This window comes from Gavia stellata, chromosome 2 (assembly GCF_030936135.1).
Source record: "Gavia stellata isolate bGavSte3 chromosome 2, bGavSte3.hap2, whole genome shotgun sequence".
In the NCBI taxonomy this organism is placed as follows: domain Eukaryota; kingdom Metazoa; phylum Chordata; class Aves; order Gaviiformes; family Gaviidae; genus Gavia; species Gavia stellata.
In genome coordinates, this window is record NC_082595.1 from 58,388,320 (window position 1) to 58,416,103 (window position 27,784).

Here is a 27,784-nt window from a genome sequence, read left to right on the forward strand (position 1 = left end):
CTATACATATTTCTTTTTTTTTTCATTAGAAATGTATCCTGAGTGATGTTCTTGTGAAAATCTGAAAGCTAAATTTCAGTGTATTGTTTCCAGAATTTTGCCGAAATGCATTTTGCTAAAATTTGCCAGCAGTGGAATCTTTGTTTGAATTACTCGTTTGTTTGTTTGTTTCTGTGAGATGACAACCAAAGAAAAAGATATAACTTTATATTTGCTTATTGCAGGTTATTCACCTATAAGGACAACAGATTAACAATGGAACCATCAAAAGAATACCTATTGAAATACAAAGGGTTTTATTTTGCTGTAAATACTTCACTTGAGTATTTAGCTTCCCTGGAGGATTTTGAAATCAAAGATAGTGACATATTTATAACTACTTACCCAAAATCAGGTAAGAATGGAATTGTTTCTAAAGGCGGGGGGCAGATATCTGCCTTTGTTCAGCTATCTAACTGCAGAAGTACCTAGGACTGTTAGCTTTGCTTTTAGATCTGAATCGTCTCTGAGTAGAAGCAGTGTGGTATTAAGTATAATCCCTGAATAGCCATGGCCTGAACAGCCAGACACAAAGTTCCTGCTCGTGTCCAACCAAATTGATCTACCTCGTTCTTGGACTCAATCTTGTAGGTGTACTCAGAGCAAAGTACTACAGAAGCTACACAGAAACCAAACTGACCTCCTGTGCCTCACAAAACACTTTTATGGTTTTGGTAGGGCTGGGCACATGAGTGTTGGAGATGATTGTGGGGTATCTGAAATGATTTGTAGGCTCACATGGGAGGTGATTTGGGGTTTGCTGCATTCAAATTACAACCAAACAGGAGATCAGAGCAAATGTGAGTCAATTATATACACCTCCTTTCAAGGATAATAAAGTACTATTTACCTATATAGCAATACAGGACACTAGTGTGGTGGATTCTGCATTTCTATTTCTGAAGCAAATGCAATTGAGCAACCACCTGGCTTCACTTAAAATCTTACATAAAATCTAAAGCCTTGACATGCCTAGACTTCTGTGTTTCCATACAGGTTCACTTTATGCTGTAAAACTGGTATACCCATTTCTTTAGTGATTAGAAATTAATGACTTGATCATGCATTAAGCAATGATTTATGAATAAAGCCTTGACATGTCTGGTACCAAACTGTGCTTGTACTTTCAAGGCCTCTGCTATCCTCTCCTGATTGTGCTCTTGGGAACCTCTGCCATTATCTTTTGGTTTTCTTCAGCAGCCTTCAAGATGCAGCCTTCGGATAATATAACCAGTGTTTTGTTTAGCATATGTCCTTTTCCTAGGGTCACTGAACATCTTGCTGGAATTCACTATTCCCTCAGGTATTCAGTGAAATACCTGAGGCAGAAAGACATTCTTGAGTGAAGCCCAGAAAGAGTGGCAGGGAGCACCAGTTGTGGTTGTGGTGAAGGTAGATGTGATACGAGAAGCCTGTGGAGGGGTCGTGGGTGACAGAGCAAGGGGACAGGGAGCCCAGGCAATGCTAGCTTATCGCCAGGCAGCACCAGGGTGAGCTGTCCAAGTGAGGCAGAGAGGGAGAATGAGAAGGCAGTATTTGAGGGCTAAAGATGTTATGGCACTGACATGAGCACATCATTGGAAGTAGAAGTTTCATGTGGCAAAGTGATGGGCTACCCTGGGACGGGAAGGAGTTGGAAGATGATTTTGACTTATGAATTGCACAGAATGTCATCTCTCCCTCATTCACACCTTTTCCTCTATCCTGCGCCACCACCCTCTTTCTTCCTCACCAGTTATCAATCTAAGGTATGTTCCAATCCTTCTGTTGAATTTCTACCACTGCGCAGAAAAGTTGTCCAGGTTGATTATGCCAAGCAGAGCAAGACAGTCAACACAGCTGTGAAATCACTGGGTATTGTTCCTCTGAATCCTAGGGCTATTTCTTTTTCTTTCCCAGTGACTTTAAATCTACAACATGCATACAGTTTAATCTCCAGAACCAAGAGGTGAGGTCTTAACAACTAGGCTTCAGTTTCAGATGCCTTCCTTTCTCTGTGCTTGTTCAGGATAACCTATAGCAATAATTCAATGCATTGATCTGAATTCTCTCAAGTGTCCATCTTTACTGGCCTACGGTATAAAAGGGGAAAGTAACCAGCACTAGCATAGTGCTGAGAAGGCCGGAGGACCTGGAGCTAAACAGTTCTGCTCATTGCCCAAGTGGGATAATCATTCAGGATTTGCCTCCCACCATTACCAGCTGGTACATGAACACATACCGGCACGGCGCTCAGCCACCTTCAGGGTCCTGCCTTTTTAGATCATCCTTGCCAGCAGCTGTGACCCATCAGTCAGACCCTCCCCAAGGAACTTTAGAGCCAGCTGTGATAAGCATGTGCTTTGTGGGGCTCATTTATGAGTTACAAACATAGTGTAATCTGCTCTTTGTTTCATGACATCTCACAACACTTTGCAGGAGTTCTGGAAGCAAAGGTCTTTTCCAGATCCACTCAGTATGAGATATCTTTAGGTGTGTGGCCCACAGAGATGCAGCAATTCATGTTGCCACAAGAGGGTGAGAACTGACGTAATTTGTGTGGAAGTTGAGTATACTGGTTGAAGGAACTGAAGGTTTAGTTACTGGCCATGGCTTTTCTGCAGGGACAAAACAAAAATATGCCTCCCTTCTGCACTCAGCAGTCACCAAGACAATGTTTGCTTTCTTCAGTATGTGAGGTTGTATTTATATTCACAAAGTGAAGCTCATTATAGCTGTGCAGAGGCTCTGTTTATGACAATATACTATCTCTAATTAAAAAAAAAATCAAGCAAGGTTCAAATAAAAAGGTTTCCTTCTCAGGAACTGTGTGGACTCAGAACATTTTGAGCTTAATAATTCATGAAGGCCACCGTAATGGAACAGAAAATGTGGAGACCATGGACAGAATCCCATGGCTGGAATACAATATAAAAAATAAGGATTACGCAGCTCTTCCTTTGCCTCGTGTTTTTGTCACCCACCTGCCTTACTACTTAGTTCCAAGAGACCTGAGAAACAAAAAAGGACGTGTAAGTATTGTTATTTTTACAATTTCCTTAAAACCAATCATGCCAATTTGCCTCAGTGAATTCGTCCATATCCTACCTTTTTCCTCTTTCAGTTCCCCATGTCTTGGTATAAATATCACCTGCTTTGTATAACTGGGGAGATCAGGGACCTTCTAAAGCCCGTTTCTTCTGTTTCCTCTTTCCAAATCTCTCAGCCCCAACACTATTAGAGAGAGGGGTGGTGCATCTCAGGAGGATCTGCCAGGGTCAAAGACTTGCACTGATTTTCCCCTTATGAAACTGTCCGATTCCAGTGAAGTTATAAATCTGAAAAAAAAGTCTCCCACACTGAAAATATGAGTAGGACAGGACTATAGTATGTAGAGAGGGAAGGTGAGAACTGCCTTTTCTTGCTCCTCAGTGCTGTGAGTTTCTGAATAGGACTCTCCATCATGAACTGTGCCATAGCTCAGGGCCTGTCTCCCATGGAAAATGCCTCCTTAGAGACAGGTGTAACCAGGCTACTACACTAAGGGCCACTGACAGAACATGGACATATGGGCAAGCCTGAAGATGTGTATGGGATGTATACTTCCAACAGCACACCAAGAATTGCCTTAGCCGCCCTACGACACATCGTTACTTTGCTCCCTGGCAAAGCATGTCACACTTCTGCTAGTCTTTCTTACAGTGGTCCCAATGACTTCTGCCCCCTTCATCCTTATTTCTGACGTAGGGCTTCCCATGGCTGAGTGTGCAGAGAGCTGTGGCAGAGCTCTGCCCACGGGGCTATGGAGGCAAGCTCTTAGTGTTGCTGTTACCTTCTTCACAGATACAGGTGTAAAGGGAAGCTGCAATGTGTTCACCGTTTTTCTTCACAGTACCAGTGAAGTTTGGAAGAGAAAGCTCACATGCAGAAGATTTGAAATCCAAATGATGCTCATCAAAGAATGAGAAAATTGCCCCAAAATCACACAGAGCATGCATGTCAGAAAATATGGAAATTGTTGTGACTTCAGAAAAATATTGTTGGGGGGGCGATCTTTTCCACCTCTGCTTGAATATGTCACTCAGGTTGTTTGTATTTTGTATCAAACCATAGAATAACTTTTTCTGTGATTTCAGGTCAGAGCTTTTGAACTAGGTGTTTATTGAGTTTTCCTGCAATGTGTTTAGGAATCCTTATTTTATATACCTTGGAAATAATGGTTTTGGTTTTGCTAAAGATAATCAGATAAATTTTCAATTAAGCAGGAATCAAAAGTAGTCATTTTACACAGTAAGAAAGGCAGTCCAAGAGGATGATTCTTCTGTCTCTTCATTCAAACATTTGTAACCTTGTAAGGGTGACATGCCAGGCTCTATTTTCTCTCCCTAATTAGACACTAACTGTTAAGGAGCAGAAACCTAATAGAAGATGGTACATGCTGCCAGTCTAGAGGCAGGAGGCTGCCCATCTCACTGGTGGTGCCTGGTCTGGGCCTGAGGCAGCAGCTCTCGTGTGGTCAGGAGTCAGCAGGGGCCAAAATAACCCTTGCCCATAACAGCTCCTTCTTTCAAGATGCCAGGGCTGCCTCTTACATGTCATTCAAAATCTGCCTGCATGCTGCCTCTGGCACCAGCACCACAGGTCAGGAGTTGAGGTCACAGAGTACCGATGCTGTCAACACTAGCAAAGCTGGGATTTACAAGAAACTTTTCTTCATTTCATCATGACTGTACACAGAAATGTGAAGCTGAATCAACCTAATGATTTTCTAGAGCTGTTATTGCAACCTGACTGCCTTGCACAAGTGACCAGTATCACTGAAGCCTGTAACACTGATCCTGTGAAGAGAGTTAGCTGCAGGCACTGAATGACTGCAACTACAGAAATACCACCACCTATAAACAAATTGACAGCACTACATTATCCAGAATTTACCTAACGTGATTGTCACCTTCAAACTGTTTTCACACATTTTTAGTGGGATCTGTATGGAAAACTGCGCTGATGGTCAGGGCAATGGAGTCCTTTAATATCTCTGAGACTAGACTTCTTATTGTTTTGCAGATTATTTATGTTACCAGGAACCCTAAGGATGTTATGGTTTCGTACTACCACTTCTCCAAATTCGTGTCCGCACTAGAGGAAGTGCCAGATTTTAACCTTTTCATGGAGAGATTTTTAGCTGGCAAAGGTAGGATACCTTTTTTACTATGGAGCCCAAATCCTATTCCATGATGTCAGATTGAATGGAGATTAATTATATCAATAAATATCAATTACCAGAATCCTCAGGTATTCTGCAACCTGAATTCAAAGCTGCAGAAGGCTGTCTGAGCTTGACATAATTTTCTGATGAAAGCTGGTCCAGAGGGAGTAGCATAGTCATGGCTTTGCTGCTCCCCAACAACATGCAAGCTGCTTATTTTATCTGAATTGGATGCTGATTCAGAATATAACAATTACGACTGAAAATCTCTTAACACTTTCTGCACTTGGTTAGTGGAGCTGAACCCATAAGAATAGACACTGTACAGCAAAGATAGAGGAGTAGTTTTTTGCTTCTGCCAGTGTTAGTTCAGATTACTGGAAACAAAAGGGGAGTTGCCACATTACCTTGGAGAATTATCACAAAAACTGTGAGCATGCATCACTCAAATTATCAAAAAATATTATTTAAAAAAACCCTTTCAAAGACCTAAATGACTGATAATTTTACTGTTTTATTGCTAGCTGTTAATAGTATTCCTCTTTATTTTTTTGTTTTAATACTTTCCCTTGCTAAGTACTTGCCAGTTTGTGGCTGGATCATGTTGCAGGCTGGTACAGTCATGCAGAGGATTTCAATATACTCTTCCTAACCTATGAAGAAATGAAAAAGGTGAGTTCAAGTAGTATCACTGTATTCAAGATATTCTTTTCCTATATTGAGTGTATTTTCAGATAGCTCTTTATGATTACACTTTATGTTGGAAAGTGCTTAATCCATTGTGGAGTAGATTCAAACTGAGACTTCTGAGAGGATGAAGCAATTTGTCTCATTGGTTCAAGGTCTTATCAATTATTAGACAATTATTAGGTAAAACACTTTCCAATACAACAGAAGTTATCTTCACTGCCACCCCAAAAAACCCTTTCTGAAATAGTACAGAACAAGACTTTCGCAAATATCTTCAACAGGAATATTGCTCTCCTAAGGACAGTTCCACTAAAGGAAAGAAGTGCTTAAGAGGCAGGCTTTAAAGTACTTGAGGAGCTCTCAAATTGCTGACCAGACGTTTCCTGCTTGGTGGCTGCCCATGCCTTTGTGCGACTTCTTGTTTCTCCGAGGTGGCTGCCTGTCTCCTCGCGGGCAAGCCCCAGAGCGCCCCAGCCATGGCAGCGCAGCCCACGTCACGTGCCACTGCACTGGCCCCTCAGCCTTCAGAGCGTGGGGTTGCTCAGGTCAAGTCCTTTGCTAGGACAGCAAGACTGACAAACCCCCACGGGTTGAGTGCCTTCACAGCGACAGGCACCGTTCCAGGGGTGACTTTGCTGAGGCATCTAATCTGAGATGCAGACTGGGTTTGCAGCGTGGGAAGCAGAACGCAGAATTGCCTATCTCCAAGGGCACGCTGCTGCAGTGAGCTACAGCATCACTGCTCTCCAGTATTCAACTGATGCGAGAGTACGCTCATATAAAAATGATGGTCAGTTTTGCACCAAATGTATGTCCTTTATTATCTTGTATTCCACTACTGTATGCATTTAGCTCTTTGCATCATCACAACTCTTTGAAGTAACATTATTGCAGGATCTCAGAAGTGCTGTGCTGAAGATCTGCAACTTCCTAGGCAAGAAGCTGAACGAGGAGGAAGTGGACAGTGTTGTGAGACAGGCTACATTTGAGAACATGAGAAGAGACCCCAGGGCAAACTATGAGAACCTGCCAGATGACATAGTAGCGAAAGACAAGGGTAGTTTTCTCCGAAAAGGTAAAGTGGAAGCACTCTGATGCAACAACTATTTAGTCCCACACTTCTTTGTGCGAGATGAACCTAGGGTTTCTGGTCTCAGCTGGAATGCCCCATTTTCAGAGGGAGAGTTCAGGTTAGTGGTAAATTAAATTTGTAAGAGCAGTTTTATTGCTGGGGCATCAGTGATTTGATTATATTTTCCTAAGGATAATAAAAATGTAATGATTTATTGATTGTAACACAAGTGGTAGCAGGCCTGTCAGATACCGGAAAGAATTTAAGGGTTGTTCAGAGCCGGGGGTATGATTATACATTTTTTTAATGTTTCTTACTTTTCAAGGCAAAAGTCACCTTAATTGTGTGAGCATAGACCTTCTTGACCAACTACCCTCCGAGTCCACACATGGCATCCCTGGGCTCCTGGACATTGCTAAGATGTCCTAATGCTCAGTGTAGGAGGAGACCTCCAGGGATTAAAGAGAGAGGTGCACTGGGAGGAAAATGAGAGGTGTTGCTTTTAATCATTTCCTCTTTGATCTCAAAGGGATAAGTAAAACACTGGAACAAATGACTTGAATAACTTTAAGAGGAGTCAGGATCATAGATCTACGCTGTGTTTTATTCACAGCACCTAGATTTGGAAGCATGTCCTCAAAAGGGCAAGCAGAGCCTCACTCGGCACGCCAGCAACAGGGAGATGCTGAGGAAGCCAGGAATTGCTTCCCAAGACTAGCACTCACCATTTGCAGCAGGCTTCAGAGAGGTGCCTGTTCTACTTCCCACCTCCCTTTGCTACCTCCTTCCTCAGGCACTGTTGGAGACTGGAAAAACATCATGACAGTGGCACAGAGTGAAAGGTTTGACAAAGTTCTGAATGAGAAAATGAAGACCCTGCCCATCAAATTCATCTGGGATATTAACGATGAAATGTAGGCTGGTTTTGAGTTTCATCATCCTTTGGTATTTATACTGGATGGCCATACCTGAAGCTCTGGAAGAAGAAAATACATCCATTTTCAGCTATGTTGTAGAAATAATAACAATGACAACTTGATCACAGATTTTAAAATATGAGTTGTCTGAGGAAGCTATTCAATTCCACCAGATTCCTGCTTGTAATTTTACAAGGTATTTTAATTAACTTTCTTAGTAAACTGACTTTCTTTTTTCATGTTTGCTTTTACTTTCATTGGCTTTAATGGTACCAGAGTTGTGGACAACCAAGTGAGGATAGATTGGTGTTGCTAAAAACTTTCTGAAAAATGTTTCACTTGTGCATTTCCTGAGGCTTCTTTTGGTAGAAGCTTCAACGTCCAGACTGGAAGTAAGATTGACCAGCTGCGGTGTGGTTATGCTTTGATATGTTTGAGTTCCTGTTTCCTTGGTAAACACCGACAACTCAACCGTTTGCTATTAATGTGACCTTATGTTGCATTCTCTGGTGTTGCCTATTGACTGAAACACTTCATTGTGTTGTCTGTGCTGGTTCTTGAGGTCATGTCTGACAATTTGCTACTTGAAATACTGAGAAAAAGCACAAGCCATAGTCACAGCAGTTTTTAAGTGAATGTCCACTCTATCATACCTGATGATCTGCTAGAGCTACTGATGTAAAAAACGTACCAGCTACCTATGACTATGTCCTTCATTGTTTATTCATTGGCTCACTATCATGGTTTAACCTGTCCACAATTCAGCTTCATGCAGTGGATTGCCCCTGGGCTTCCCCTGAGAAGATTAGTACAGAGACATATCTCAAGATTTTTTTCTATCAACAACTCAAAAAGTATTTGCAAATTCAACAACTCCATTCCTGACATGCATCTGGTCTACAATATACTCACCTTTGTAGAAATCAATGCCTTTAATGTTGCTTACAAAGGGAAGTCCAACTCCTGCATATTTCTCAACTCTATCCATTGAAACTACTCACAAACTAGAGCTGTAGTTCCTCCTCTCCCCACGCACGCACTGTTAGCTCTCTGATACATTTCTAGCATTTTTTCCCTTCCAATAATCTTCAGTCCCTTTCAGCTCAGCCTCAGTCAGGAGGGCAGAGGGAAAGGACATGATCTGAAGTGGAAACATTTTGTTCCAACGTTTTTGCAGACAACTGCACTTCCCTGGCGGGGAAGGCAAGTTTTGGACCCTCATTCCTGCTTCCTGCTATGATGTCTACTTGATCAAACTATAGTGACTGCTTTTGGTTGCTACTGAATCAATATCCTACCAAGCAGCCACAGCAGGATATAACTTCTAATTTCAAAAACATTTCAAATAATCACTTTGATTTGACAAAGAACATTTAATGTTGGCTTTCCCATAAACTGTTTGAAAAATGTAAAAAAATTCTTTCCAGTTCACATACTGGCTTTTTTATTTGTTTACTTCCACCACTGGTCCCAAGGGACACACTCTCTCTTTTCCTTTTCAATCCACCCATTTTAGCCTTCTGATACATGGTACCTGCTTTTTTCCTCGACAGAATTACTTAATGCACAGCATGCTGTTAGCTGCAATTAGGCAAAGGTGACCTCATCTGATTAGCCTACAAGAAGAATGTTTCCATGTCCTTCAAGGGTACAGCCACACTATCTTTCCTTCTGGAACTTTGCATCCCCAATATCAAGAAAATAAGTTACAAAAAAAACCCCCTTATGTGACTCATGTAACCACTGCATCCCCTGACCTCTGAGTTTGAACTTCCCACAAGGGGAGCAGTGACTTCTTCCACCTGTACGTATTTACCCTGGCCACAGAAAAGATAAAGCTAGTTCAAAGTCAGAAGCCCAACACAGGCCTTTTGCTGAGTTTGCCACAACAAAACAAACAAAAACCCCAAACCAAACAAAAAACAACAGAAAGAAGTAGTAGTATTTCAGACCCTGTCAGATTCTGCAACATGAGAGAGTGCACTCCCATGACAAATCCTTCTCTCAGAATCTAGGGTATCAGCATCTTGGATCCAGGCAGAGTCTACTGTCTGGTCCAACAAGCTTTGAATTTATTTCAGCAACCACACTAAAAACTGCAGGTAGCCTGATGGTTGTAAGTCTCCTAGAAGACAGACTGAGGTTGATTCTCCCCATGGGAATTGTACTTCAAGCTCCCCATTTTTGGCCAAAATACACTGATTACTAACATATTAGAAAAAGAAAAAAGACAAGACAAAAAAGTATACTACCCCTAGCTTTTGTTTACAGATCATAATGCAATCATAATTTGGATGTGAAATCCTAGGCTTTGCAGCATGCCCTGAGATTGTACGCCTACAGCATCTTGATGTGGCAGCTATCATCCTCTGAATTTTAATAGAGCTCAGGCACCAATTATTCAAAAAGTTAAGCATGACCGAAACTAAATTAGCTCTGGTTGTAGTGCAGTGTTGCAACTCATAATAACCTCCCTACATGCATTACAGGGTAAGCTTTGGACTTAAGAGAGTTAAAAGCAAGGTACAACAAAGGTTGTCAACACCGTGGTTCTAAATTATTAAAAATCCAAAGTTTACCAATGGAATTTTATTAGATTAATATGAATTAGACTTCAATCTAATCCAAAGTGTGTAAGTAAACTTTAAATATCTCACCTAAACTTCTTCCATCAAAAAACCCCTTATCTCAGTCCGTTTCAGCAAACTAAAACATGCAAACATAGCCGAGCTGACTCAGTCAAATTCTCTTTTATTTCACAGATGTTAATTGCTAATAAAGCTAAACAAATCTGAAGTTCAGATTGAGTCACTGAAACTTGTTCCAAAGTCTTGGAGGAACAGACTTCATGCAATTTTTTGTCACTTTAACCCTTATTTTTTCCTCTGCTTTGAAATATAAGATGTACCAGTGAAAACATGAAAACATATTTTCACATTTTAACTTGAAGTTTTAGCATTTTTAAGCTATACATCCTCTACATGAAAACCAATAAATATGTTACTGTGAAAACAGACTAGAAAATCTCATTAATCTAGAAATACCACTAATGAGAAACTTTTTTTCATAGGCAGATGATTGTCAGTGACCCACTTGGAAAATTTTCTCAGATTACCACATCTTGCACAGACTACAAAGCATGCCTGGATTCACTCCAGATTTAAAGAGAACTAATTCACTCCTTTTAGGAAGAAATGCTAGTTTTAAACATACATAGCTGAAAATGGAAAGCAGTCTTAAGAGTTAAACATTTTTATGCAGCTGAATTGAGACATACCAGAAGTAAATTAAGTTCAGTGCTGAAGAGCATTTTAAAGCATACTAGCAATTACACAGGAAGCTGGATGTAGTCACTATGAAGCTTTCAATCCAACCGTATCTTTGGAAAAGTCAGATTTAATATCATATTAGCTCACAATTTTTTAATATATTTGGTAACTCTGCTGAAACACAGATCCTGCTTATTGCTTTGAAACATACATTATAATTGAAATCTAGATGCTTGTCTAGAGTTCTTAGTAGCCAAAATTAAAAAGATCAAATAAAGGACAGTAGGAACAAAGGCACATGGTTAATTTATAAAAGTATTTACAGGGTACTTAAACATTTATTTCTATCTACTAGAAACTAATTCATCTTGAATACAAAAAGAAAAAAACTACTGAAACATGTTAAAGGAGATCATCCTAAACAGATATTCTCAAGTGATATAAGCAGAGAATCTCACACAACATTAAATTATTTCCGGAATTAAATTTCTCATTTTGAATTCAGAATTTCCAAATATTAAAGTTCATAAATTTATTATTCCTCTAAGCACTGTGATACTTTAGTGCAATCCTCTTCAAAAGTTGAAGCTGGCACAGTTAAGGCAGTCTACTAACAGTATTCTAAAATTCAGCACACAGTGTTTAATGATCAAGGTGCCTGGTGGTTCTCTATTTGGAGACCTGTCTTTTGAAACCTTCATCCATACCATCATCCTTCCATCTGATGCAGTCTCAAACACAGCATGTTTAAACACCACAGTTCTTGCAGTGTTTTGGGTTTTTTTAGAGGTGGGAAGGGAGAAGGAGTCTAACATCAAGCCATTAGCTCCATAAGCAATTCTGCAGGGTGGTTAACATCCACGAGTTGATGTGTAGCTTTACTGTGTGTTGTGCTAACCTTTATGGGCTGCCAATAGGTGCTTCTAAAGCAACACCCATTACATTCAAACCTGTAAGTACTCTATAAATCCTGGTACTGCACTCCACTGATAGTGTTTCAATACAGTCTGTTGCCAAAAGCAAACTAGTTTTCCTAGCATGGTTGGTCCCCCCACCCCCCACCCCACCATGGAAGTTCATTGATGCACAACTTCGACATAAAAATACCCCTCTCTGAATAAATGAACCAAACCTTTTAAGAGGACTTAATCTCATTCTGATCTTTTTCCTACAGACCTGAGCTAGTCATTTGGAAACTATTATCCTCAACTGCAGCAAAAAAATTTACTCTGGTAATATGGAAATGGTTTCCGTTAGACTTTGATAAGGCTGTGCCTTAATAAAAGGTGACTAGTGCTGCCTATCTACAGCTGATCGGTTCTGGTGCCCCAACCTACCATTACTTGAAGTGTTACAAGATTAGACAGAAGAAAAAAAAAATTTTAAAAAAACCCTGCATAGTATGTAATCCCTTTTATTCACCAAAGCTGCCCATGTATATCCTAGGTGGAAGATAGCAGAACAGCTGCTCAGCTTTCAGATGCAGGTGTGTTTAGCGCTTGCAATAACATCTTTCCATCTTGCTCGTTGTCATATCTCTTCAAAAGACAGTTACAGAAATGGGAAGGAAAAAAAATAAGAGAAAATACAATAGCATTTTCAGACAGATCAATAGTCCTTAAATTTTTCATTTGAAATATTGAAGTACATTTATTTGTGATGAAAGTCATCAGAAGACCATTCTCCTGGATTTAAAATATTTTGCATTTTCTCTTTGGAAAAAAAAGAAAAAGAAAAAACTGATACACATTACTAAAACCACAGATGCTGTGGCTTTCCTGCCTGCCCCTCTCTCCTTACTCATGTCCATACTGATGACAGAGCCAGTTCAAAAAAGTCTAATCACTATCTAAATTAACAGGGTTGTAGTCAGGGTCATCCTCTTCATCCTCCAACTCTAAATCATCCATTTCTTGGAATAAAGATTCATCAACCTCCACGCTGTTTCCCGCTGCAAAGAACAGGAAAATAATTTATTTTCATGCAAGTAGGAAAACAGTACCTGAACAACAATACACACAACACTTTCATATTCATTCTTCAGTGTAGGTTGCTGTTAACTTACTTGGCTTTTTATATATCTAATAGATACGGAAAAGTAAATACTGCATTTTATCTTTTTACAGTGAAAGTGAAGCTTTTTTCCCCTCACGCCAAAACCCAGTCAAGACAAATGTCACACAGGACCTCAGAATCCATTGGGAGAGTGAAGTTAACATTTATAGTTCCCAGAAGGACAGATTCTTTCTGCCAGGTACTGTCGAAGTAGGAACTCAGGACCGCGCAGCAGCTGGAATAGTTACTACTATCACAGCCACAGAAACACATAAGGTTTATTAAAATAACCCCTTACACTCCACTTACATATCTACATTCATTTGCAGATTTAAATTTTAAAAGCAAGATGAAAGTTTGTATGCTTTCACATTTTCTTCTGAAAGAGATGATGCTGACCTAAGCATCACACTTGAGGACTACTGCTGTTCTATTTGTGTATCTCAAGAGCGGCATCTTCCGGCCACTGAATAAGGTTCTGTTCCTTCATAACCATTGCCTTTATAACCATTTCTTTCCATCTAAAAGATAATGCCATTATACTGTTTAAGCTGGGAAAATTAGTATTACTTATTACACGGTATTGTAATATTAAATTGCAGTTAGTAACCTGTTGTATTTTTGATAGAACGCAAGCAGCAGTAAGGACAGGAGTTTTTAATCACCGGTAGCAACAGGATTAAAAATTGGTATATTAATCCCAAGTCATTTGGGCACAGAGCCCAAACACAGAGGTCTTTTCCTCCCACGAGACAGCCAAATGTTCCATCAATAACCCGTCTTCACTTTAGGCATTTTGGAGAAAGACAAGGTTAAATTATGCCCTCTAACTAAAAGAAATTCAACTCCCCCATTACGGCCATTTCAAGTTTATACTCACTGATGTTCATAAAAAAACTTTTCTTTTTTAAATTTTTTACTTGCAGAGAAAATTCTTGACTCTATTCTGAATGTGTGTTTTGCAATACCACTAGATAATGCAGCTTCATTAAAGAATTGCCTTAACTTAAAAATCAGTCCTTTAAACTAGGATACTAGAAGGCAGTACGGAAAATGAAATAGGTATGTGACTGTGAGTAGATTTATTTGATTTATCTCCAACAGATTTTCCAAGTTTCACATCTTTTGGCACAGGCTTACAAATTTTCAGCTGGTAGCAGGTCAGGTATTTTCGGTAAGATAATAGACAAATCTGCATAAAACCATGAAGAAGAACTGGGTTGCAGAGAGACAAATAGTGTTTAATTTGACCTACAAGATGTTTACTATTGGCGTTGAGGTTCAGAGAGAAGGAGACAGAATTTCAAGGTCTGTGCTTGAAATCAGGGGTAAGAAGGCTGGCTATTAGAAAAAAAGAAAAAGCAGGTTTTGGTTGTGGGTTTTTTTTGTTTTGTTTTTGTTTTGCCTTTGCTTCCAGTCCAAACACTTGAATAGAAGCAACAGAAATTAGATTAACTCAAGCTCAGAACTGCAAATAAATACGCTTCAGCATCTTGAAAATGTTTTGTTTGGTTTTGAAAGAAGTTAAAATCACTTCTGTTCAATCTGCAAAACAGTACTTAGAAAGTTCTTCTGATGTAGAAGTGATACTGAGGTAAGATGTTAAGTCAGAAATATAATACAGATTTTGCTTAGGAATTTTGACCTATTTTAAGCCATTGTCTTTCAGTTGTGGAAACAGAAATTTACCTTCCTCCAAGAACTGGATGTCAGAGGTGTCAAGGTTGTGATCCATTTCAAACAGCTGTTTACCTAGAAATAAAATAAAATAAAAAATAATACATAAGCAAGTAGAATTCTGAAATAACTATCAACCTAAGACAATAATAGCACATGTATTTCAGACTTTTCAAATTAACCAATTTGAGTTCTTTGCTCAGTCCTTACTCCTTTAGTCCTCATCTTGCATTCCACAAGAAATCCTTTGTGGGAACTGGAAAGGAAATTAGCTGCCTCCTCCATCTTGTTCCATATATCCTCCCCATTTGAAAAGCAACTTGGATCTGCACAGAAACCACCAGCTCCTACACACAGACATCACACAAGGCAAAGTGAAGCCTTTCTAACTGGGAGGTAGGGGAAGAAAAGCTCAGTACTCTTTCCACATAAACTACCTGTTTTCCATCTATATTTGCATGGCTTATGCAAGCTTCTGCCAACAAGACTGGGTGGTGTTCATGGTAAAACATTTAAGACACCTTTTACTTTTACTGGGGTTACACTCATGCATCTGAGCATAAGCCTGGTTTTAGTTCTGTAAAGAGGAGCTTCCATAAACTAGACTTGTATAGAGGAAAATAGACACAGCATGCTAACAATAATTCTAAGAACAGGAAAACTAGTAGAAATCAGGCTGCTTCTATCTCATCTTTGCAGATTCTCAAATGCATTCCCTTCAGAGGGGAATCAAGCATGTCCCCTACCCTGTACAGCTTTTCGTGAAACTTACTCCTATTAAAACTTCCACCTCTGTCAAATTTCATCAAAACTAGCCAAAAGTTTCAAAAGCCTTCAGAAGGGAGGAGGAAAGATAACAGTGATACAGCACGATCACATTGGTCACGTTTTTTCAAGTAATCAGGTTAAAAAGTAGATCCAACATCACAGCAGAACCAGTCCAAAGCTAAGCCATGGAGACTGTGGAGGAGGATGCCCAAGATTTAACTCTTACCTACAGGTTCTCATAAGAAAAGTAATTTCCTCCACATTTTGCCCACTGGATACAGAGTTGGCTTTCTGCTGGATAAATTGTGGTCTGTAAAACACAGAGCCCGAAATCACTGCTACGACAAGCTCTTCCCCAAGATATCAGAGCCATTCTCACTAGTCATCATAAGAGTGTCACATGCAGCAGCCAGCCTCTGTGTTGCTTCAGTCCAGCAACAGCATCCCAAGCTCCTACATGCGCTTAAATAATCTGAAGTCACTGTACGATCCAGTGCAATAAAGGCCAAATCAATAAACTGCCTGATGTAGATTCTTTCTCTTGCTTAACATATTTCTGCCAGAACAATGCTTGTCATTAGCAGCTCCAAGTGGTATACTGTCTAGTACAAAACTGAAGCAGCTTGGGAACCTTAATGACTTCAGCAGAAATCCAGAATCTATTAGCTTTGTATTTAACCCAAAATCAGCACTCAGAAAGACTTCATGCAACATGGAGGACAATAATAAACTACTGCATTAAGAGTTTATTTACTACCATCATCTTTCAGCGTAAAAATTACTTTTAGGCTTGTCATTATAGGCCGGTAACATTGCAAAAACTTCAGGACCAGTTTTAAACCATACCGCTTAATTTATTTTTGCCCGCTTGCTCTTCTTCTTTCATTTTTTTCCTTTTTATTTCTAGGAGTTCTGCATCAAACTTCGCTTTCCAATTTAGGAAATTCTCAATGGTAACAGGAGTGCCATGAAAACGTTGCTGAAAGAACAGAAAACAAGGCTGCAAACACAATTTGGGAAGCTACACATTTCATTTGGGAAAAATCCCTGCCCCTGCTTAGGAAATAATGCTAGAAGGGGTTGTGAACATGCAATATGTTTCTGCAAAGACTGCTTTAGAAAATGGGGGGGGAGGGAGGGAATCACTTAAGTGCACAAAAGTATATTTTAGTCCTTAAGTTTTAATTATATCAACTTTGGGATTGTGGTGATTTTAGATGGGATAGAGTTAATTTTCTTCATAGTAGCTGGTATGGGGCTATGTTTTGGATTTGTGCTAAAAACAGTGTTGATAATACAGGGATATTTTCATTATTTCTGAGCAGTGCTTACACTAAGTCAAGGACTTTTCTGCTTCTCACACCACCCCACCAGCGAGTAGGCTGGGGGTGCACAAGAAGTTGGAAGGGGACACAGCTGGGACAGCTGACCCCAGCTGACCAAAGGGATATCCCATACCATATGATGTCATGCTCAGCATCTAAAGCTGGGGGAAGAAGAAGGAAGGGGGGGATGTTTGGAGTGATGGTGTTTGTTTTCCCAAGTAACTGTTACACATAATGGAGCCCTGCTTTCCTGGAGATAGCTGACACCTGCCTGCCAATGGGAAGTGGTGAATGAATTCCTTGTTTTGCTTTGCTTGCGTGTATGGCTTTTGCTTTACCTATTGAACTCTCTTATCTCAACCCACGAGTTTTCTCACTTTTACCCTTCTGATTCTTTCCCTCATCCCACCGCAGGGGAGTGAGCGAGCCAGCTGTATGGGGCTTAGTTGCCGTCCGGGGTTAAACCATGACAGGGATAGATGCTACTCTCCCACTGCAACCAAGAATTGCTCCTGCATAAAACCCACACATTTAAAAAAAAGTGGGAAATTTTTAGTTAAAAACATTATTTTACATACTTTCTCTTCTTCTTCTGCTTCTCTTTCTTTCTGTTTCTTTTCCTCTTCTCTTCTTGTTTTTATTTGATCCACTATTTCATTTAATTTGTCCTGTACTGCTGAGACTAGGGTGAAGATCATTACCATTCCTAAATTTTCTTCTGCCTACAACACAAAGAAGGCAACTTCAAACAGAAGGAGAACCTCAAACCTTCAGCAGCTGAATGCGTAAGTATGTTTAGAAAGCAGTATGCTGTGCAAATGCAGATAACACAGCTGAGGCACTCTGCAGCGGTCTCAAAAGCTCGCTGTAGCATTCAAGTCAATTGGCCAGTTAATCCAGTTAAAGTTATCCCCAAATGGGTGGGCAGCAAAACACCAACGATGAACACCTGTGTTCAGGTTATCAACATATTATAGACATCTGGAAGGCTTTTTCATGAATAAAACAAGACCTATAGTAGGAATACAACTCCAAGATTTGAATATCATAAATCATAAGAGGCAACAGTCACTCAGAACCTCTCCTCTCCTGAAATGGCTTGTTCCTTAATCCCACTACATGCCCCTTTGAAGTGCAACAGTTTTCCAGGAAAAACAAAAAAGTTCAGTTGATGGAAGGAAGGTTATATGAAATAAACTGAAAAGAAAGAATGCCTACTAAACATATTATGGCAATTTTAAGGCAGGGAGGACTTGTCAAGAATTCCAGAAACCAAAGAAGTGTTTCCTTCTCATTCCTTCACAATGTCACCAATCCCAAAGGTTGAAGAGATCCCCTCCCCCAAATAGTCATGTTATTAAAAAGAATCAAGAATCAATGTAGCATTTTTTAATCTTTCCAAGTAAAATTGAAGTGGCTTATTTCCACAAATACTATATATACAGTTAAACAAATTCACCTTAAGCTAGAATTGCAAAAGAGGGGAAGCCCTAGAGCACTTCCATTTCATTATTGTACCTGTGCACACTGAATTAGCCCTATATTTTACCTCATTAACATAATTTACCTCAATAATGTAATTTACCAAACTCAAACCTAAAAGTCAGTCCCTACAGTAAGAAATAGGTTTCAAATCAGTAGCACATACCTCAGAAAACAACTGATTAGAGAGAAAAATTCTGGCTAAAGCGTGAGGTGATATCAAGCTGAATTGCAATACTCAGTTTTCCTTACCTGTTGTTCTAGTAGTTTTATTATGTCCGTGACGTCATTATCGTCAAGATTCTCCTGTGAGACAATTTCATAAAGTGGAGTTTCATCAGGATATTTTTCTCTATAGGTAAATTTAAGGGTTGTTTGGACAGCTACAAGATAAAAACCACATATTCTTATGGTGATAACTCTATATAACTTTAGTCATATGTTCTTCTATTGTATCAGCAGCCTAAAGATTTTAAAACATAAAATATTCTTGTCTTAAAGGAACAGTCATCTTACACAGATGTTAAAACTATATGAACAGATGTAAACATAATGCAAGAGTTCTGAGAAATTAAGATGATGAAGTTTACCCTTACATAAACTACTACAGGCTATTAAAGTCTGAACAGACTTTAGAAAGACTGGAAAACCTTCTGTGGTACAGTGGGTACTAGAGCAGTAATTTCTTTTCCCTCATATACTACTTAAAGCTGGAGAAAATGAGGAAAAGTCCTAACAACAGATCTAGGAAGAATCTCAGCATATTAATCCTTTAAATTCTGTGTGCCTGGCTGGAGTATCAACCTCTATGTTGGGTACCAGGGCTCCACATAAATCATAATAGCATGGACACAACGTCCAGTAGAAGTTACTAAGCAGAGAACCGCCCAAGGAGAACGCATTCAACCTGAAGCCACCCAGAGCTAGGATAACATGGAAATAAGGCAACAGAAAAGCAAGTTCCTTTCACGCATCCTGCCAGAATACCAGGGAGAAGACTTCCTTCAGTTCCAGACTCACAGTTCTGGCAGCCCTGCAGTCTCTTCAATAGAGACACCTGCTCCGAGCAGGACTTGCTCCTTTAAAACTGAAGGAGACAGCACTAGTTTCTTCCTTCTCATACAGTAACCCAGAACAGCAGCTCTCAAACTTACTTAGAGCAAGGCTTGCTTACAGCAAGCCCATGCAACCACTGATACCCAACAATTACATAGGGAGACTTGGGACCCACAGCTCTTTGCTCTGTAACTGTTCCTCAAGGGCTGCGTATTCACAACACACAGACTCAAACTCTCTCATGTGGCTGATATACATGCGGTTGCTAGGAAGAAAAAAAAAAATCACCTCACAACATGGCTATAAGCTACTACGGGGATGATGACAACCCATACTTTTTGAAGCTCTGCTACAAAGCATTTGAGATACAGCATGTCAGAAAGCAGCCCTAGTGAGAGAGGGTAACATTTCTGTAAACTAAATACAGATCATCAGAATCCTTAAACTACGTTTTCTGAGGAAGGCTTGCTGGATCAGGCCCCTAAGAGGACTTAAGTGGAGGTATACCTAGTTGTTGGCAACAGAATTAGGCTTACTCAGGAACTCCTCCTATATACATTTAAGATGCGATCAACTTACTTTCATCATTTTCTCCCGCTTCAGATGTCACAGTGATTGTAAAAGTTGTTGGCTTTTCTGACAATACTGTTCAAAGACAAAAACCAAGAGACAGAGAAAGATTCCTTAAGTCAGACAACCACTTCTTCACATCATTAAAACTGAACTTCTCAAGGACTAATGAAGCAAGGAAGCTCTGCATACAGTGTTAAAGGGCCTTTTTATCCTATTAAAAAATGTTTTTCAATTAACAGCTGTTTTCCATATGATGTGATGTTTGGAGTGCTCTTTGAATGAGAGCATATAACATCAACAATACCAAGAAGTTTCTCTTTTGGGAAGTTTTCTCTTTTGGAAGTTTTCACTTTTCCAAAAAGTGCAAATTTACCTACTATCAAATGGCTTATGTTAGCGCACTGAATGTGTGCAGAAAGCTCCCAAAGCTAATTTGCTTTATTACGCTAGATATGTGCGATGAGCATCCAGTGCACTCTTGACCCTGGACTATTTTTACAGTATGTCTGCACCTATATCTAGATTTAGGACAGCTTAATGTAACAAATGCTTCTTAAAACGAAAAAGAAGTATGTAGTACTTTCCTTCAAGAATGTACTACTGAAGTAATGTACTAGAATGAAATTGTGTGAATGAGGCAGCTAGAAGACAGTCAACAAGCAGCTCTAGACACACAAAATGCAAGCCCTGTGATCCAAAGTTTCACAGATTACAAACGTCATCACACAATTGTGGGTTGCAGACCATATCCTCAAATAAGGACTGCTCTGTATCACTGTTATAACCTATGCCCAATGTAGTATATATGCTCTCACAGTATTAATTGAATTTTGCCTAATTGCTAATGTACTACTACCATCTTTTTTCCTCCCTCTTCTTTTGGGTATAAAAGCATTACATGAATGAACAGTAACTCAGAGTAGGCATCAGAGCAGAGGCTATATGAAAGTATATTACTTCCATATCAGCATCAGTGATTCAGCATGCCCAGCTACCACTGATCAGTTCATGTATCTTTAACATAAAACTGAAGAACCTAAAAGATTTTCAGATGAAAGCAACGGGCAAATGTACTGGGCAAATGTCTGTGTGATGAAATTACTGTCAAGTAAGATACTGTGCTGGCAGGAAACAGAAGATGCTCGGGTTTTTTCACCGTTAAAATTGTTTGGATACTGAGCACCATAAATCACGTTGGATTAGCTGGCACTGTAGATGCTCTTAATTGTTTGATGGTAACCAGCAAGTCCCGAAAATCTGACGAACGAACATATCCATCATATGAAAGTTCTAGCAATAGAACATACCGCACCTGGGAGTTAAAGCTTGCCTTTGTTCCACCATAGATCTGCAATGGAATAAGGCAGATACTGGCTACGCACTTACGGAGTAAATAACATCTTCAAGTGCCCCAAAACACCCCGTGCTTCACGGCTGTGAGAAGCTGTTACCAGAAAGGAAAACCGGCCAATACACAAGCCAATTCCCCAATCTCCACCTAGGGCCGCATCTTTTGAAAGGTTTGTCCAGAGAGCATCCCTCCACCAGCCACAACCCGGGCTCGGACACAGGAATGGGAGTCCACGCTGGGCTGCTGCACGACGGCGTCAGACGCCGCTGAGGCTGGCATCGGCCACGCCAGCAACCCAGACCCTGGCGAGAAGCGCCATCAACTGCTTTCGTCTTCCCGCCCAGGGAAACCAAAGAAAACCCCGAAAAGCATTCAACCCGCGCAGCCGAAGGCAAGGAGGCGCCCGAAGGAGCCGGGGCAGGCACGGCGCAGGGGGCGGCTGCCGCCCGGCGGGGCCTCCCGCTCCTCCCCTCACACCGGCTCGCCGCGGCCGTGCGGCGGGGCGGAGCGACGCGCCGGCCCCGCCGCGGCTCACCGGTGAACGAGTCCGGGTAGATAGACTCCAAGGCCTCCAGCTCGTTGCGCTGCTCCTCGCTGTAGTCGGTCATCATCGCCCGCCGCCGCCAACAGCCATGGGCCGCCCGCACCGCGAAGCCACGCCCCCGCCGCCGCTCACCGCCCGCCTGCGCATGCACGCTCCCCTCGGGCATCGGCTAGGCATGCCTAGCGCCGTCCCCGCGCGCGCCCTCGATCGGCGGTGGATGCCTTTGGGCTGAAGGGGAGGAAGGTAGGGCGGCGAGGGGCAAGCAGGCCGCGCGCGCGCCGTGGTGCGCGACCTCCGCGGAGGCGGGAGGCCGTTATGGGCGGGCGCGCTTGAGCTGAGAGGGGTTGTGAGGGTACAAATGATTGGCCTTACTCATCTTCGGTGGCCTTAGCAAAGAGCGATCAAGTGCGGTGCCCTCTGGCCAGTTAACTCTGGTACTTGCTGCTCGGCGTTCATCTCCGTGGGCAGAACGGGCTTGGTGTGGTTGCCCACCTCTACCTGACGTGCTCGAAAAATGCCGCCTTCATCGTCTGCACCACGCCTGCTCTGGCGTGTCCCCCGCTGCTGGGAAGAGCAGTGTTTTGAATAGGTGAGGTAGTCAGGCTCTTATTTAGACTTCTGGAGGTCTGTGGAGTCCCACCTAAAGGCGCAGGCTTCAGAGTTACTGTAAAAAGCACATTGCTGTTAGGCTAGTATTTGCTTTTTGTCATTTTTTTCACTGAAAATTTATAGGGATCAGCAAACTGAAGGGGATTCAAAACTGTTGCTAGGAATAGCATAAGGGTGCATAGAGGCAGCTGAATGCCATTTCAGCCTGAAATTGGAAGCTCATTTGATGCAGCTGGAAAAGTAAGTTGGTGGTAAAGCTTAGAGTTAAAAAGCACTTGCAAACTTTCCAGGAAACATTCACAGCGATTTCAGAAGTCATGTGTATAGGCAGCATCATTATGTGAGTGCAGAACAGGAGTCATCAAGGCTAGCAATACTGGGAGCTCCCATACTTGGGGCTTACCTTCAAGGATGAATTTAAGACAGTTGAGGGTTAAACAGCAGCAGACTGTAATGGGTACTTGGTACACAGAGTAGTTGTAAGGTGTATCAGCTTTCTTGGCTCATGGCCAGCACTTTTCCCTCAGGTGTATTTTACAAGCTCCGAGTTTCCAGAAAACTTTTACCACAGACATAAAGAGAGTAATTTTCACTTAAAGCGAGCAAACTGCAATTCTAAATGGATTTTGGGTAGGATGACTCAGGTTTTGGCAGGCACAGTTAGACTGTTCAGTATCAACTCATTGATTTTTCTGTAATCATGAATTCTTTTGAAAGCTGTGCCTTCACTACCAATCCATGATGTGTGCCAGGGAGCAGAGGAGTGAAGGGAAATGCACCAAATCACCTATAGTCCTACAGCTGTATTTGGTACCACAGATTAATATAGGCTAACAGGGCAATAGTCTTTGTATATTGGCAGGCTGACTTCACAAGGACAGATACACCTAGTGCTTCCACTCAGTATTTTAAATTGCAAACTATAAAAAAAAAATACAGGGCAAATAGTAATTGGGACAAAATCAGAAAACATGAAGTTTAATTTAAAAATTAGTTTAGCAAGAAGTTAGAAGAATTTGACAGCCAACTCTTTCTCTTAGCTGCAAATATTGCATCATTTCATAGTAGTCCTGTAAAACAAGGGAAGAAGTAGAAGGAACCCACATAGAATAAGTACAGTTTTTTGTCATTTGGATCGAGACATCAGCATAGGGTTTTTTTGCCAAAACTTTCAGCTACACAAATCAGTTGCATATATTCCAGATTACACATAGTGATCCATTTTACTTAAATAAAAACCCACAATGATTTGTAAAGTGAAATTAGAGATTGTGTTTACTAACAGAGGTGCTTTGCTTCCTAAGGAGTTCATATAAACAGTGCAGTTCTATTACCTGAAATTTTATTATTCAGATGAAATATATATGTGAGAATTTGTTTAGTGATGTAAAATGTGCATAATTTTCCAGTTATTCAGCACATACGTTGTTTGCATTTGCTAAAGTGCTGGCTTTTGTTCAGAAGTTTAAATCTTCAAGACCAAACACATTTACCAAGATCTGCGATTTAACTTACTTCTGGCTCCTGCATTTTCTAGTAATGTGTAGTAATTCTTTTTTCCCACTTCAATACTCTGGGGTCATTTATTAACAGCAGATAGCATCCTATAATCTAGCATATGGCTTTGTAGCACACACATGGCAATACAGGAAGCATTAGGGAAAAACTATGCTATACATTCCCCACCCCCCACTTAGAGTTAGAAACATCTGCCTGGGGAGTTAGAGAGGAGATGAGATGCAGCATCATCACTTCATACCACACTGAATTAACACAAAAACATCATTAAACCTTCTTTCACTAAATTCAGCAGTTTTTAATCACAGTAATATTTATGGGCACAGTAGTATGACTAAATTGTAAGTTTTTCACAGGCAAAGCAAACCTTACTGCAAAAGAGCGAGATTTGTTTCCCATCCTGATTTGCTATTTGTACAGTAGGTCAGCACACAGACACCTGAGAGATTTTGAAGTATATTAAAAGGAATAGGATGCTGACCTTACTATGGCTTTCAGCCAGAATACATTTTAACTCAATTTTCCACATGTAAAGTGTTTCTTCATACAGCTGCACCCCTCCATCCTGGGCCTCTCAGTGGGCATTTTACCGCCTTACCAAAATTGAAAGTTCTGTCATCACTGTATCTAGACCCAGCTTTTGTTGCTGAAGTTTCACCATATGTTTCTTTTGTGTTGCTGTAGCCACAGACTTAACTTGTAGTTAGCTCAGTGTATTTTATTCACATAATACAAGATATATATGGAAGAGGAGAAATAAGGCATTTCTGCTAGGAGTCACTAAGACAAAGCTGGATATTTGCTTTTGCTCTGTACAGAATGGACCAACTCATAGGATCCAATCAAAGTCTAGCTATTAATTTTTAAAGATTTTTTAATGGAAGGAAAGAAAAAGCATTTGGGAATAACTTTCTTTCCCAGTACATACTTATCCTTTTAGCACAAGTATTAGAGAGCAGAGAGCTGCAGCTTGAAACAGCCCACCCCAATCTAGACTTAGATCATCATATTCCACAGGAGTCAGATGCCATTGGGAAAGGCATCTGTAAGCACATGCTAAAGGACTACATTAACATGATGTACTTGCTCATGTACTTTATATATCAATGTAATAAGGCATTGGAAAGTTCCAGAGCAGCTCAGGTCTGATGTGGAGCTAGACATGTTCCTGCTTTTCTGCAAGGTGTTCGTGGGGGCTCAGACCCTCAGAGCTGTGTTCTGATCACAGAATCTTCATCAGTCTTCAAGTATTTTCCATTTACAGATTCCTTGAGTGCCCAGTCATGGAGGAGGCTGTAGTCGTAGTGCTCCTCATCCACTTGTTTTAGAAAGGCCAGTCCAGAAATGGCTTGCCACTCTCTGAGAGACGGGATGCGGATTTCCTTTACGTTTTCACTCCCTGGGACAAAGCCAAAGAACTTCCTTACGTGCTGCATGGCATAGAGCCTGGAGTGCTGGTCTGTAGCTTCATCAAAGAGCTCCTGCTCATTATGGACATAGCTGCTCCAGTATCTGAAGTGTAGAAAGCTGAGTGGGGAGAAACAGCTTGCCAGGCAGTAAGACAGGAAGACAGTGATGACTACCACAGCAATCAGAAGCCAGCCAGCCACCTTACAAAGGAAAAAAAAAAAAGAAGTGTTACAGCTAAAAATACTCACAGTGGTAACTTCTGAGCATCAGAAAAATCCATTAAATCTTTACTTGCTTTTCCTGAATAAGAAGGTTAACAAGGTATAAGCCTAGTAAGGATCTGTTGCCATCAAACCCAGTCCCTGCCTACTGGAGGTAGCCATGTAGTAAAGTTGCTTCTTTCTGTCAAGTTTAAGGAAGTTCTGTTGTAAAATCCTTAACAAATTATGCCTCCACAGCTATTATTGTGAGTCTGTAGCAAGGAAGCCATCTAATTCCTAGCCTATAGTCTGTTTATAAGCCTAGCTTATAGTCTGTTTAAACCCAATTTTCTCTGAAGTAACAACTTAACAGGGGGGACATTATTTACCCAGTATGTACGCTTTTAGAATTGAATCTGATCTAAAAATAAGATTTTAATTTAGTTCACGTGGACCTCTTGCAGTCTGGGCCCCTTAGTCACGTGTTTCTTATGCTTGAATGAAGAAACTTCATACCCAGCCTGGCTCTTGAACTTCCATTTGTCTTACTTGAGAGTACTTTCCAAGATACTATTCAAGGAAGAGTTTATCCTCCAGTAGCAGGTAACAAACAGGACAACCAGACATAGTGATTTATGTACCTAAAGTTCAGTTCCACTTAAGAAACAAAGCAGGCTTCAAAACACAGATTTGGCAGTCAAGGCAGAAGATACTGATCCTGCTTTATCCTAACACTTTGCCTGCTGAATTAACTCTAGTTCTAATCGCTAGATCCACAGGCAACAGAAGCAACATGAGTTACTCACTTGTGACTGGTATCGGAGTAGGAGAATCACTTCATCTCTTGCCCGGGTCAGCTCCGGAGGAACTAACTGGCTGCATGGAAACGCAGCCAATATTCTTCTGCGTTCACTAGCAGTGACATTAAGGTTAGCTCCATCATAATGCACGGAGACATACTCACTGACGGCACAGACATAATATGAGCCATTTATCAGGGTGACTGCTAGCCATGTTACTGGAGCAACCAGTGCTCTCCCAGTGATGCTGCACAAAACAAAGCAGATCAGCTTGCATTGCAGTAACCGGTTAGGTGTAGTCTCCTGAAGAGGAGACCTTTTGCCTGTAACCAGCCTCCAAGTCTGGTTATTCAGGGCATAGCCAACAAGCAGAAGGATCAGTGCAGGAACTCCTAGGAAAGCCAACCCATAGGTAAGGTTCTGCCCAACATGACAGGGACAGCTGAATGTAAAAAAAGAGAAAAGCTGCTGCCCACCAATCGTCAATATTGCAATTATAGCATTAGCAATAACAACCTCTTTGCCTTTTAGAAAAGTTAACCACTTTGGAAGGAAAGTCATTTTAGATCTTACTCTTTACCAGATGCTTTTGCTTTAAGTCAATACTAGCTTTTAGTTATATTTAACTAATGTTAATGGCAGACTAGAACAGAACAAGCTTCAATAGCTTAAAACACCCAAAACCAAACAAACCACCAAACACAACCCCAAAAACCCTGCTAGTCTTTCTCCTCTCACTAATTTTTTGATTCTACTCAATGACAGTTAGAAGCTTGTTTGCTAGCTTTAAATATACTTACAGACATCCAATTGTGTGTTTTAATTGATTCAATAATTTATCTCAGCTGTTCTGGAACATTTAGCTTTTAGGCAATTGTGAGCTCTGCCAGCCCCTTGCTAATTGTCTGAAACTAACAATAAATTCTCCCTACCTTTTGGATGACATGCAATGCTATCAAACTGATGACGACCCTGTCAGGGTTAATTGGCAAGCTGTTTGCTAATCAATGGTAATTAGCAGAAGCATGGTGTGGGACTAGGAGGAAAAAAAAAAGATCTTTCAGCTGTTCTTCATAAAAACAAAAACTAAACAAGGCCTTGTCAAGTGGACTGATTATAAAAAATGAAGCATTTAAAATGCTTCAACATTAAAATAAAACTGGAAAAGATTCCATAAGTTGCACAAAGTTTGGAATCCCAATTCTGTTCATATTTAATGTCAGTTCTGTTTCTGAGGCAATTTG

At 40.7% G+C, this 27,784-nt stretch overlaps 3 protein-coding genes across 5 annotated transcripts; 1 reads left to right on the forward strand and 2 right to left on the reverse strand.

The window, feature by feature from the left end:
* The first annotated feature begins 246 nt into the window (after positions 1 to 246).
* Positions 247 to 7,904, forward strand: LOC104264336 (amine sulfotransferase-like). The gene is made up of 6 exons (XM_009821357.2): positions 247 to 394; positions 2,842 to 3,050; positions 5,083 to 5,209; positions 5,802 to 5,896; positions 6,809 to 6,989; positions 7,780 to 7,904. The coding sequence occupies exons 1-6, from the start codon at positions 256 to 258 to the stop codon at positions 7,902 to 7,904; spliced, it is 876 nt and encodes a 291-aa protein (XP_009819659.2). The 5' UTR covers positions 247 to 255.
* Positions 7,905 to 12,225: 4,321 nt separating this feature from the next.
* On the reverse strand, positions 12,226 to 22,108 carry RWDD1 (RWD domain containing 1). Of its 3 annotated transcripts, none has more exons than XM_059834308.1 (7): positions 21,995 to 22,108; positions 20,115 to 20,180; positions 18,732 to 18,862; positions 17,576 to 17,719; positions 16,519 to 16,651; positions 14,917 to 14,979; positions 12,226 to 13,123 (listed from the first exon to the last, which is right to left on the reverse strand). In XM_059834308.1, the coding sequence occupies exons 1-7, from the start codon at positions 22,068 to 22,070 to the stop codon at positions 13,011 to 13,013; spliced, it is 726 nt and encodes a 241-aa protein (XP_059690291.1). In that variant the 5' UTR covers positions 22,071 to 22,108; the 3' UTR covers positions 12,226 to 13,010. The 3 variants fall into 3 exon arrangements, with proteins under 3 accessions (XP_059690291.1, XP_059690300.1, XP_059690307.1); XM_059834317.1 differs by having other exon boundaries at positions 18,732 to 18,829; positions 21,995 to 22,092; XM_059834324.1 differs by lacking the exon at positions 21,995 to 22,108 and having other exon boundaries at positions 18,732 to 18,785; positions 20,115 to 20,141.
* Positions 22,109 to 25,335: 3,227 nt separating this feature from the next.
* On the reverse strand, positions 25,336 to 27,101 carry CALHM4 (calcium homeostasis modulator family member 4). The gene is made up of 2 exons (XM_009817710.2): positions 26,547 to 27,101; positions 25,336 to 25,740 (listed from the first exon to the last, which is right to left on the reverse strand). Exons 1-2 carry the CDS (start codon positions 27,099 to 27,101, stop codon positions 25,336 to 25,338), a joined length of 960 nt encoding a protein of 319 aa, XP_009816012.2.
* Between the last annotated feature and the right edge of the window lie 683 nt (positions 27,102 to 27,784).